The sequence below is a fragment of the Bacillus rossius genome (assembly GCF_032445375.1).
Source record: "Bacillus rossius redtenbacheri isolate Brsri chromosome 9 unlocalized genomic scaffold, Brsri_v3 Brsri_v3_scf9_2, whole genome shotgun sequence".
NCBI lineage: Eukaryota > Metazoa > Arthropoda > Insecta > Phasmatodea > Bacillidae > Bacillus > Bacillus rossius.
The window spans coordinates 11,681,500-11,694,085 of record NW_026962013.1 but is presented as its reverse complement, the minus strand read 5'-3'; the positions used below and the strand labels follow the sequence as shown (position 1 = coordinate 11,694,085).

At 33.3% G+C, this 12,586-nt stretch overlaps 1 protein-coding gene across 10 annotated transcripts in view; it reads right to left on the bottom strand.

The window, feature by feature from the left end:
* LOC134543021 (fragile X messenger ribonucleoprotein 1 homolog) overlaps positions 1-12,586 on the bottom strand; it is a 95,384-nt gene that overhangs the window by 61,072 nt on the left and 21,726 nt on the right. For all 10 annotated transcript variants that reach the window (XM_063387701.1, XM_063387702.1, XM_063387703.1 and 7 more), the window contains exons 4-5: positions 11,825-11,988; positions 10,784-11,020 (exon numbers count right to left, since the gene is read on the bottom strand). In XM_063387701.1, coding sequence (XP_063243771.1) covers positions 10,784-11,020; positions 11,825-11,988 — 401 coding nt within the window. The remainder of the gene's footprint in view (positions 1-10,783; positions 11,021-11,824; positions 11,989-12,586) is intronic.

Below are 12,586 nucleotides of genomic sequence, written 5' to 3'. Positions count from 1 at the left end.
GAACATATCAATGTTGTGAATGTTTTGGAACGTGCATTGCACAAAAACACTGAGAAAATAAAATAAAATGGGTACAGATGTTATACTTACTAAGTGTATTAACAAAACTAACTTTGATTTTGCATGCAAATAATAGAAATAAAATAAAAGGACAGAAGTGATATCATGAATACGGTTGATAAAGCATAAAATCAATAAAATTTAAAAATTTAAATAAAAAATTTAGTATTCTATATTAATAATAAATAATTTATAATGCAAATAAATCATAGGTACAGGAACATAACCTCACATATATGCAGTAAAACCTCGCACAACAAACTCCTTAATAACGAATAATGAAGCAACGGTTAAGTCCCGCCAAATCGCTATGTAATACTAACTATTAGTGGTGCACCGATGCGGATACCGATGAATCGTAATCGGCGATTATGGGTACTTACCGATTAATCGTAATCAGCGATTATCTTAACGATTACTTTGCCGATTATCTTAACGATTACTTTGCCGATTATCTACGTCCCGGCGTAATTAAGTAGGTTTTTACTGTGTAATATTTTTTACACATTTTAGGACGAAATACGGTAATATTTGTATATATTACAAAATTCATCTAACTCCATCATATAAAGATTACAGATATTTAGTTAAGTTTAATAAATCTCATTGCCTCGAACAATAAAAAATACATTTTTCCTACACGTTTATTTACGTTTCGTCTTTTGTTTAGTGGCCTTGTACATTACCTATAGCCAGAGACGTAAATTAGATGGCACGCAATCAAAATACCACAATCAGTTGCAGTGGATTCTATGACAATCAATCTTTTCGAGTCGTAGTAGCGGTTCAAAATCGTGGTCCCGATACCTTCTAGAGTTTATCACTGCGTTTTACAAACCCGTTATGGGCGTCTTTGGTAACATTATCCGTTGTGTTATTTGTATGTGACATGAAAAGTGAAAAAGTATTTATAATTTTATATAGTCAGTCAACATAAATAAAATCACATGTGCTAGAATTGGTTTTGAGTCATTTATATATAATTATAGTGAGATGGCGAGTAGGGAGAAAAAAAGTGAAGTGTGGAAACATTTTCTATAAACTCAACTGAACAAAATAAAGCAACATGTTTACATTGTTAAACAGTAATTTCTCGATGCAATTTTATGTCATAGTCGATAATAATGCTAGTTTTCTGCAACAAAAACTTACCCATTGTAAATTACAATTATTAGACTGTAGTTCAAGTTGTTTACAATAACAAATATAAATAGAAGTTAATTTAATTTACACTTTGCAATGACTTAATAGTGTATTTTATATATTTTTATACTGTTATTATAACTGTATTCTCAATTTTACCTAAATTCACATGGTAATAAAAAATTTTGTGTGCATTATTACACTTAAAAAAATTTGTTCATTATAATTGGTAACTGAATCGGTATCTGCCGATTATTGCTCTCATAATCGGAATTCGAATCGTTATCGGTAAAGTCATATCGGTGCACCACTACTAACTATTTATACCTCTAAATAAAGAAGCTTTTTTTTTGGATGCAACGCCAAAAACACTCACTACAGCGAAGGTAAAACGGAAAAATCTTCAAAATATTTTCGTAGGATTGTCATAAATTTTCAATTTTGCTTCGTAAATAAATTACGCTTTGGCAAGTAAACAATACTGCCGCCATCTTACAACTGATTGGCCATAGAAATAAGAGTTACGGACGTACTGAAACGCACTTTGACTACCAACATAAGCTATCGTACTTCGATTAATCGATCTTCCGAAACTGCCTAGAAAATTTCATCACGTGAACAATTTATATCATTGTTCTGTGAAAATGTGTGATCGTTTATCCGTGTTGTAATGAATGCCGAAAACAGATACAGATTCTGTGGAGTGTTTCTTAATTAAAATCTGTAGGTTTAGAAAGTTGTTTTTCTTCCATATTGTAAGGGGAAATAAATTATTTAACCAGTTATGTATCTTGTTTGGAGGTTAAGTTTTTCTGGGTTAAATTTGTTCACTTGTAAATAGGTTATGGTTGGACAAATCTCGTGCGGTAATAAATGAGACTTAACTTTCAGTAATTATTTATTGTTAGTAGGGATGGGGCGACCGAATCCAATATCTGCCGAATCCGCAGAATCCTAGGGATTCGAAGGTTCGGCGGGTCTGATATAGGATTCGTCAAAGGATTCGGTTTTTTACTAATTACGGGAAAAAAATACAGTAAAACTCGCTTACGAGGTCCCGCATGGTAGGTTTTTCCGAATAAAGCGTTTAAATTGCCTGAGGTCTCATCATTTAAGCCATTAAATGTGTGATATAATGTCCGTTAAAATTTTTTCTGAAACTTCCTGTCTCAAATAATGGCCCACGTAAATATGAAGAAAAGACAAATGAACAACATACGAAGAAATATGGATGATGTACATTAACTACAGTACAAACCCAATAGTTATTTTAAGATAATTACCATAAAAAGAACTAAAGATTCTTTGTAGAATACCATAATTACTACAGAAGCATGATAGCTACCATATTTGCACTATAGTTACCGTAACAACTGAGATGTATATTTACCGTGATAGTAATGTATTATTTATTTATGACATATTAAATTAAAGAACATTGTTGGGAAAAAAAAGGATGTTAAACTTTGATATGTACGGTTGGTACATGTTGCTGAGAAATAATGCGATCTGAAAGAATGCAGTGCTACTACGAAAAGTGAAAATGGTACTCGTGGATTTTTAGGTTATGGCAGTCTCTTTCGTTTTTCAGTAATATCGGGCGAAAATTAACGAGCGTACTGTATCGGAAGTCGGCAGAAATGCCGATTCAACTAAATATTGGTAAAATCGGCTTCTTCAATACAGCTCTACATTTAATGACATGAGTAAACATATTTCAGACTTCAGGATATTGAAAAAGACTTTAATTTCCATGTAGGTTTATTGTGTGTATCTTTCTTTGCAAGTGTAAATTGAATGAAGTAAAATGCTTTTATTTTTATTACTTTCAATTGATTAAACTTTAATGACCAGTTACAGATATTTATGACACTAATTTTGAGGTTAAGCAATTTTACTAAAGCATTCCAGCCAAGCAGGTTGCCAGCGAGAGACGCTTGTCTTTTGCTGGAAACACTATCTCCAATCGTAGAGCTAATTTAACTCCTGAACGTGCAGAACAAAATATTGTTCTGCATGATAGATTAAAGAACAGAATTTAATACTCTGTGGCAATCTCTCTCAGAATTATTGTGTTGAAAAGTGGAAATGTTGAAACAACATGATTTTTGGTGCTAAGTTTGTTGAAGCTCAGTAAGGACTCCAGAAAAATTGACAAAAATGAAGTTTTTCCAAAGATATGTTACATTTACACAAACATATACTTGGTTATGTTAGTTGGATGATATCAGTTACTAATCAACCAATGGAAACAGGTAAGATTCAATGGGAAAAAATGTTATTTTTTTTATGGCAGTGCAAAACGTACACACACTCTGTAAATAGTTACCCAAAATTAATAAGCCCACTTCATTTTAATACTTTATTCAAACATTATACTAAGTTTAAGATAAAAATAATTTCCCAAAAGTGTAACTGTACACAAAAGCTCGAGCTAGGCTCGAAGTAAAATTCTTAGGCTCGCAGACCTCTAGCTTATTTATAGAAAAAATCCTAACCGCTAATCTGTACTAAAACTGAAATTTGTCAAGAAAAATTTTTTGTCTTTATATACACTTATACCAGAAATGTACCAAACTACATGTGATAAAGTCAAGGGACTTTTAGTGCAAGCAGAATACATCTCACTTACATTAGATATGTGGACATCATCTATTAAAAGATTCGGGTTTGGGTTCGAGATTCGGCAATTCCAGTCGAGGATTTTAGTTAGGATTCGGATTCGAGGAAATCAGGATTCGCCCCATCCCTAATTGCTAGTGTTCGTAAAATGGATTAAAAAAAAACGGAAAGCAATTTCTCTTACAACGAAACTGGAAATTCTACACGCAGTAGATCAGGGAGGTAAAAAAGCAGAAATAGCTAAAAGATTTGGCATTCCAAATTCAACGCTGTCAACAATAATATGCAATATACTTATGTACTGTAATCAAATCGGATTGGTTTGCTTAATATTCATTTGCTCTGTTCGAGAACTCTGTAGCATGTATTAAAACGTAGGTAGGTAAGTACTTTATGTATACAGTATCTATATACTGAGTACCTACTATTACTTCTGTGTTTTTTGAAATAATGATGGTTACAGAAAAAACCCTTTGTATCACAAATCATTTGTTCGTTGGTTTTGAATTCACCTCATATTAAAGAAACCTCGCTATAACAAACACACTTAATATCAGTCACTTCAAGTTTGTTATACCGAGGTTTTACTGTATATACACTTTTAAAAAATGTTTATATACACAATTTCTATCACTAATATTCTCAATAAATAAAAGTTTTTAATTACATAAACCAGTATTCAATATTGGTCACCATATATGATTTAAAATCACATATATAAATTTTATTTGTAAGTAGCCTTTTTCATAGGAAAAATTCACTTTCAACCTTTTTTCATAACGATCCTAAAAATGTATAACTACAAATAGCTTTAGTAACAAAATTCAATAGTTGTGCTCTTATATGGGTATAGGCAGTCGACACGTAGTTGATTATTGACAAACAACGTACAACTGCAAGGTATTTTCAACTTAACTTTTGTCGTTAGCATCAAAAATATTTTTAACGCATCCAACCCAAACCCATTCGCCCTTTCCGTTGCATTACCTAAAGTTTGATTTATGATAGAGAACGCAAAATGGTAAACACACAAATGTCAATCCATGCAATAAAAATTACTGTACATTTAATACAAAATAAGTAACAAAATGTCTATAATTTATGTAGTTTTGAAACCATGGCTTTGGAGAATTTAAAAAAAATAAAATTCTTGCTTTTTTAAACTAACATAAAAGTTCAGTGAATTTTACAAGTGTCTAATTTTAGCATAACATAGCATTTAACAAAAAATTTACCACCTATTTAATATTCAAAAACATTTTATTTTTAAGTACCTCAATTCAAAACGTAAAGAATAAATTGTAGGTAAGATAAGATGTTCTATTATCAAGTAAAAATTTCAGTTTAGAGTTTCCCATCAAGAAGATGTGTCTGGCAATGATTTTCTGAGATTTGACAATCATGCTGAAGAAACTTAACCAGAAAGATTTGATATGCTTGAAAGTGCTGTCAGAAAAATCAAGATACAGTAGAACCCTGTTATAATGAATCTGAAGGGAGTAGTTTATATGTTCACTATAGAGGGGAAACTTTATATCTGGGAAAACTTTTATGTTGGCAATACATACTCAAAAGCAAAATCTTAACTACACATAGGCCTAAGACAAGAAAAGAACGAATGAAAATACTCAAAGCAACAGTTTTATGAGCAAATGCAGATATTATTTTTAATGCACTATACATGTACAAACTTTCTATTAATGGTTTTTCAACATCTGCGTATTTTCCTTTTTTCAGGCGTTTAATAGGTACTCTGTGATGTATTCGCAGCTTGAGAAAGAAGATTGTTCAGCTTGTTTAATAGTATTGTACTTAATGTGGATGTTGTAATTCAAAGTTCCTTTGCTATTAACACGTGCGGGACAGTGGGGTTAAAGTCTACCTTTTCAATAATGTCCAGTTTATCTCACACAAATATGCCTTACGTTTTTTACCGCGTTTATCACCCTTTTTTATGTACGTATTTCTTATTGAAGCACATTTTCAGATTAATAACACAAAATTCTTTTTACCGTCAAAAGTAAATAAACGATAAATAACGAGTCTGGCGCATCAAAGATCACTACATATCATTTAGTATCGCAGTTGCTAAAGCTGGAACGAAATTTTCTCACTTTCTATGGAAAAATTTAGTAGACAGAGTTCTATTTAGTGGTAGTCTTACGAACCATACTCGATCAAAATGAGACGTAAAAATATTGAATTTGCTGCTATAATGTACATACGTATTTGTGTAGCGGTAATTTATTTTTAATTTTGATAACATATTATATGTACACGCGTTCACCCATTCTTTAACTTTGCAGGGAAAACTATTTTTTATTTTCACCAAACTGATCACCATTTCTGGCTGCACGTAGCATACCGAGGCCACTGGAATACGACTTGTTTATAATATGAATAGGGATGGGGCGAATCCTGATTTCCTCGAATCCTCGACTGGAATTGCCGAATGTCGAACCCAAACCCGAATCTTTTAACAGATGATGTCCACATATCTAATGTAAGTGAGATGTATTCTGCTTGCACTAAAAGTCCCTTGACTTTATCACATGTAGTTTGGTACATTTCTGGTATAAGTGTATATAAAGACAACAATTTTTTCTTGAGAAATTTCAGTTTTAGTACAGATTAGCGGTTAGGTTTTTTCTATAAATAAGCTAGAGGTCTGCGAGCCTAAGAATTTTACTTCGAGCCGAGCTCGAGCTTTTGTGGTACAGTTACACTTTTGGGAAATTATTTTTATCTTAAACTTAATATCATGTTTGAATAAAGTATTAAAATGAAGTGGGCTTATTAATTTTGGGTAACTATTTACAGAGTGTGTTTACATTTTGCACTGCTAGAAAAAAAATAACATTTTTCTTCATTGAATATTACCTGTTTCCATTGGTTCATTAGTAACTGATATCATCCAACTAACATAACCAAGTATATGTTTGTGTAAATGTAACATATCTTTGGAAAAATTTCACCCTTGTCAATTTTTCTGGAGTCCTTACTGAGCTTCAACAAACTTAGCACCAAAAATCATGTTGTTTGAAAAGTACATTCACATTGTTTCAACATTTCCACTTTTCAGCACAATAATTCTGAGAGATTGTCACAGAGTATTAAATTCTGTTCTTTAATCTATCATTCAGAACAATAATTTGTTCTGCACGTTCAGGAGTTAAATTAGCTCTACGATTGGAGATAGTGTTTCCAGCAAAAGAGAAGTGTCTCCCGCTGGCAACCTGCTTGGCTGGAATGCTTTAGTAAAATTGATTAACCTCAAAATTAGTGTCATAAATATCTGTAACTGGTCATTAAAGTTTAATCAATTGAAAGTAATAAAAATAAAAACATTTTACTTCATTCAAATTACACTTGCAAAAAAAAACATACACACAATAAACCTACATGGAAATTAAAGTCTTTTTCAATATCCTGAAGTCTGAAATATGTTTACTCATGTCATTAAATGTAGAGCTGTATTGAAGAAGCCGATTTTGCCAATATTTAGTTGAATCGGCATTTCTGCCGACTTCCGATACAGTACGCTCGTTAATTTTCGGCCGATATTACTGAAAAACGAGAGAGACTGCCATAACCTAAAAATCCAAGAGTACCATTTTCACTTTTCGTAGTAGTACTGCATTCTTTCAGATCGCATTATTTCTTAGCAACATGTGCCAACCGTACATATTAAAGTTTAACATCCTTTTTTTTTTTTTAACAATGTTCTTTAATTTAATATGTCATAAATAAATAATACATTACTATCACGGTAAATATACATCTCAGTTGTTACGGTAACTATAGTGCAAATATGGTAGCTATCATGCTTCTGTAGTAATTATGGTATTCTACAAAGAATCTTTAGTTCTTTTTATGGTAATTATCTTAAAATAACTATTGGGTTTGTACTGTAGTTATGGTACATCATCCATATTTCTTCGTATGTTGTTGTTCATTTGTCTTTTCTTCATATTTACGTGTGCCATTATTTGAGACAAGAAGTTTCAGAAAAAATTTTAACGGACATTATATCACACAATTAATGGCGTAAATGACGAGACCTCGGGCAATTTAAACGCTTTATACGGAAAAACCTACCATGCGGGACCTCGTAAGCGAGTTTTACTGTATTTTTTTCAATAGTAAAAACCGAATCCTTTGACGAATCCTATATCAGACCCGCCGAACCTTCGAATCCCTAGGATTCGGCGGATTCGGCGGATATTGGATTCGGTCGCCCCATCCCTAAATATGAACAGTGGACAATCGAGTAGCGTATTGCGGAGAAAAACTTCAATGTGATCCAGAATAGACGTTTTGTGAAAAAACTTGTAATTATATGAAAATATAGAGATAAATGTGCATTATGTCGGCAAAATTTGTTCGTGGTACGCGGGAAAACGTATCAACATTGACAAAAGTTGTGCGCTATATCCAATAAATTAATACATAACCTCACACCATTTTGCCGGGACTGAGATGGAAATTCACAATAAACGGGAATTCATTATAGGCGGGTTCACTATAAACGGGTTCTACTGTATAAACAAACTGCCAGTAGATGAAATAGAAAAAGAATTGCTTGTTGATGTTGATCAGAGTGAACCAGTTGTTACGACAATGACAGAATATATTGCTGCCACTCAAAACGGCAATGCTGATTTGGGGGGGGGGAGACTTTTCTTCTCTGAGTTAATACAGAGCCACAAACTGTGCTCTACAGTTTTGCATAAGAGAGGACAAACCAGAACTGTCTGACATTTGTGCAGAATTGATAAAGAAGACGAGGTTGAAACATCACATCTGAATTAAGTGTTTTAATGAAATTTACAGTGATTCAACTAACATGTATAGTATACAAACATATTTAGTATTTAGTGTATGTCTGGTGTTAATTTTCAGTGTATTTTAACTTTGTTGTAAAAATGTGTGCACAATTCCTATTACGATTCCCATTATCGTTTCATTCCTGTGACAGACCGACTCAACAAATACTGGTGAGTAAAGGATCCTTGAGTTTTTTTTATAAATCATTGTACTGTAGGAACATGACAATCCAGGAGACGTGTCTCAGATAATCAAGAATCGCAGTTAGGCGAGTCATGCTTACTAAAGGCTTTCAGCTGGCGACTGCTATCAATAGCGGCCCTCGCCATACCACACTGAGGCTGTCGAGAGGGTTTTCTCACTGTTTTTCACCGTAGTGTGGCCGGCTGCTCAGAAATCTGAGGTTTTCAAAAACCTGAAGGTTGCAATTTCAAAGGACCCAGGACTAACGAGTTTAATGTATTTCAATATCGCAAATGCTGTTTTTTCTCCTAAACAGTGCCAATCAATAGTATTTATTAAAGGCACAAATGCACACTGCTGATTTATGCAGTGTATTCAACACCCCTTTGTTTAGATTTAATTTAGTTGTTTTACAACATCTAAAATTGTAAACAATGTGAAGGTTCTGCCCTGGTTTTGCCATTCTTTCTAAAGTAAGTGCTTTAAAAAAAAAAATAAATATCTGTAAATGGTATTTTTCAAATACCTATCATTCTATTTAATAATTCTGTAAACTATATTGCAATATTTCAAGTAGTTTAACATTTTTAACAGTTGGTTAGGTTAGCTAAATTTAGAATACTTTAAATCAGTGTAAATGGTTGGTTAGGTTGTGTTAGCAACATTAAAAACACTGTGTTTTTGGGACAAGTAGTAATAAGAGATACCTACTGTAAGAAATTACCTGCTTGATTTTTAATAAACAACAATCATATTGAACAGAGCAAAAATTTACAGATATGCAAAAAAACTACACCCAAAGAGAAAAAGTTCTATCTCATATTATTTTACTGAAACTTTTCCATAGCTTAATGTTTTTTTTATAATATGTATAGTTAGGTACCAGTTTATTAATTCTTCACATAAACCTTTATTTCCATAACAATACTTTAACTGTAGCTAGCCATTTTAGTGATTGAAATATATAGAAAATGACCATTTGTAACATTGTGACAGTCTGGTAAAACCCCTTCATAAAGCAACCATCTATAAAGTAGTGTCCAATTTTTTTTTTTGGACTCATCAAATACTTAATAAAGAGAATTCACTGTAATTTCAATTGAGTATCCAGCCAAAATTACTGGCGTTACAGAGCAGTACTCCAACATGTAACAGATGGGAGAGTAAATTCCATCATAATAATTACACAAGAGCACACTTCAATAAGTGCACATAATTATATCCCACATCCTGTACAGAGCCTACGGCTTAATTTTTTGAAAAATACAAAATTTAAGGGACCAATTCACCTAAAACTAATATTTCAGACAGAGGAAAAGACAAGCAAAATCAGAAAAAAATTGCACAGACTGGTTTAGGTGTTCTGATATTCTAACACTGTGATGGAAGGTGGGTGGTCTGGCTAGAGACTAGTATAATAATGTGACCCCATGACATGGTTTAAGAACCTACAATATCATTCAAAAGGAGGTTCTCTGAAAATGTACAGAGCTACGGCTTAATTTTTTGAAAAATACAAAATTTAAGGGACCAATTTACCTGGAAAGACAAGAAAAATCAGAAAAAAATTGCACAGACTAGTTTTAAGTGTTTCGATATTCTAACACTGTGGTGGAAGGCGGGCGGTCTGACTAGCGACTAGTATAATAACGTGACTGCACGACATGGTTTTAAGAACCTACGATATCATTTAAAAGGAGGTTCTCTGAAAATGTACAGAGCTACGGCTTAATTTTTTGAAAAATACAAAATTTAAGGGACCAATTCACCTGGAAAGAAACAAGAAAAATCAGAAAAAAATCGCACAGACTAGTTTTAAGTGTTTTGATATCCTAACACTGTGGTGGAAGGCGGGTGGTCTGGCCAGTGACTAGTTATAATAACGTGACCCCATGACATGGTTTAAGAACCTATGAACCTCTGAAAATGGTAAACGCCAAACACTCACCCTCCGACATTCTGCAGCTTGGTGGACTCGAGCTGGCGTGCGGCTTCTTCCGTCCGCTTCAGCAGCAGCACCTTCTGGCTGAGGTTGCGGAAGTGCATCTCCTGCAGCATGGACGAGCGCTTCTTCGACTGGTCGCTGCGGGAGATCACGCTCAGCACACCCCGCTCCGCCACGAACCTGCATATTGCCGCGCTTATGGCCTTCTGGAACTCCTTGTGGGCGTTGTCCATTTTTGCGCTGGAGTGAACAAACAAAAACCAAAACTTTCAATTTTTTTCAATTTCAGACATTTGCACTGAAAAAAAGAAGAAAAAAAAACATCAAGGTAACTCGCCTCCATTAACAGCCTCGATCAAGATGCTAGATACAAACGGTCTACCAAGATGTTTAAAAAACTCTTATTGAAAAAAAAATTGGCTCTCTAAATTCACATACATGTAACAAAGGGAATACTGAATAAATGTGTGTGTGTTTAAGAAAGAAATCATAATAAGATTTTAAACCATACTTTAATTTCTTCCTACTTATAACCACATTTAATATGTTTTAGGTTAGTATTTAAACATATTTTAATTTTTATATATTTAATGCATTATTTTGTATGGTATCAGTAATTGCTGTAATTTGTAATTTAGACAGAATGTAAATTTTATGTTTGAATCTTGGATATAACTTATTATAAGTTGCTTTGATTAATTGGTTAAGTGTAAGAGAAGGCGTACGCGCCTTCAATGCGCCAAACTGAAGTCAAGTCCGATTGAGGACAGCCTGAACAGCAGTGATCACTATACTTTGCTTTTGATGACCGCATACATCACAGCACAGCTTGGAACACAAAATAAGTTTAGTAAAAAACCCAACCGCCAAATATCAAGAGGTCTTTTTTCACCACCAATCCTTGCATTATCAGACTACCGCTTATTATTCGCAGATTAAATTTTTCCCTCCCTTGTTACTGCACAAGCACATTCCATCAGTAAACTTTTTCTTTCAAACACCGAAACAAACACAGAAGCATAATTTAACATTTGCAGTACTTACTATTCTCTAAGTTCTTCAGGTACTTCAATCTCGAATTTAAAAAATGTGTTCCTGTCGATGGGAGGGTTAGGGTTCTTGGGCCGCAACCTATCGCTCGCCACAATTTCTGTGTACGTGCTCTCCCAACCCAAGTACTCCACAACATGGAAGTCACCCTTGATCATCTGAAACATTACAAAATATACTCACAACAAACATGCGGAACATAGCCAACAGAAGAAAAAGCTATCAACATTACAACTTAATTTTAAAAATAATGCTTTATAATTGTAATGTAACCAAACATTAACCTAACACATGATTTCATCTACACAGGCAGCAGCAATGCTATCAAAATAACAGATATATATCTGTGGCTTGGTTCTAAAAGGGCCAATGTCAAAAATAACAGTTCCGAGATATTAACCTCTGTATATATGGTTTATTCTTAAAATATTAATGGCAAAGAAACTATGCACACCAATGTTATGATACTTCCCCAATACAAACTGGAGTCCATGACAAGTATAGTACACCAAGCACAACTTCTCTAGACACATTAACCAAAAAAAAAAAATTAATGACATTGGCCCTTATTTCGTTCAAAATGGGTTAAAATTGCTGACATTGGCCTTGAAAAAGCACACAAAATACATAATTAGAACCTTTAACTACTATTTAGACATATTAATTAGATGAAATAATTTCAGTTCTTATCAATTTAAGAGGACTCTTGAACATAATCAGTCAATGCACATTAACATATGAATAATTTCACTAATT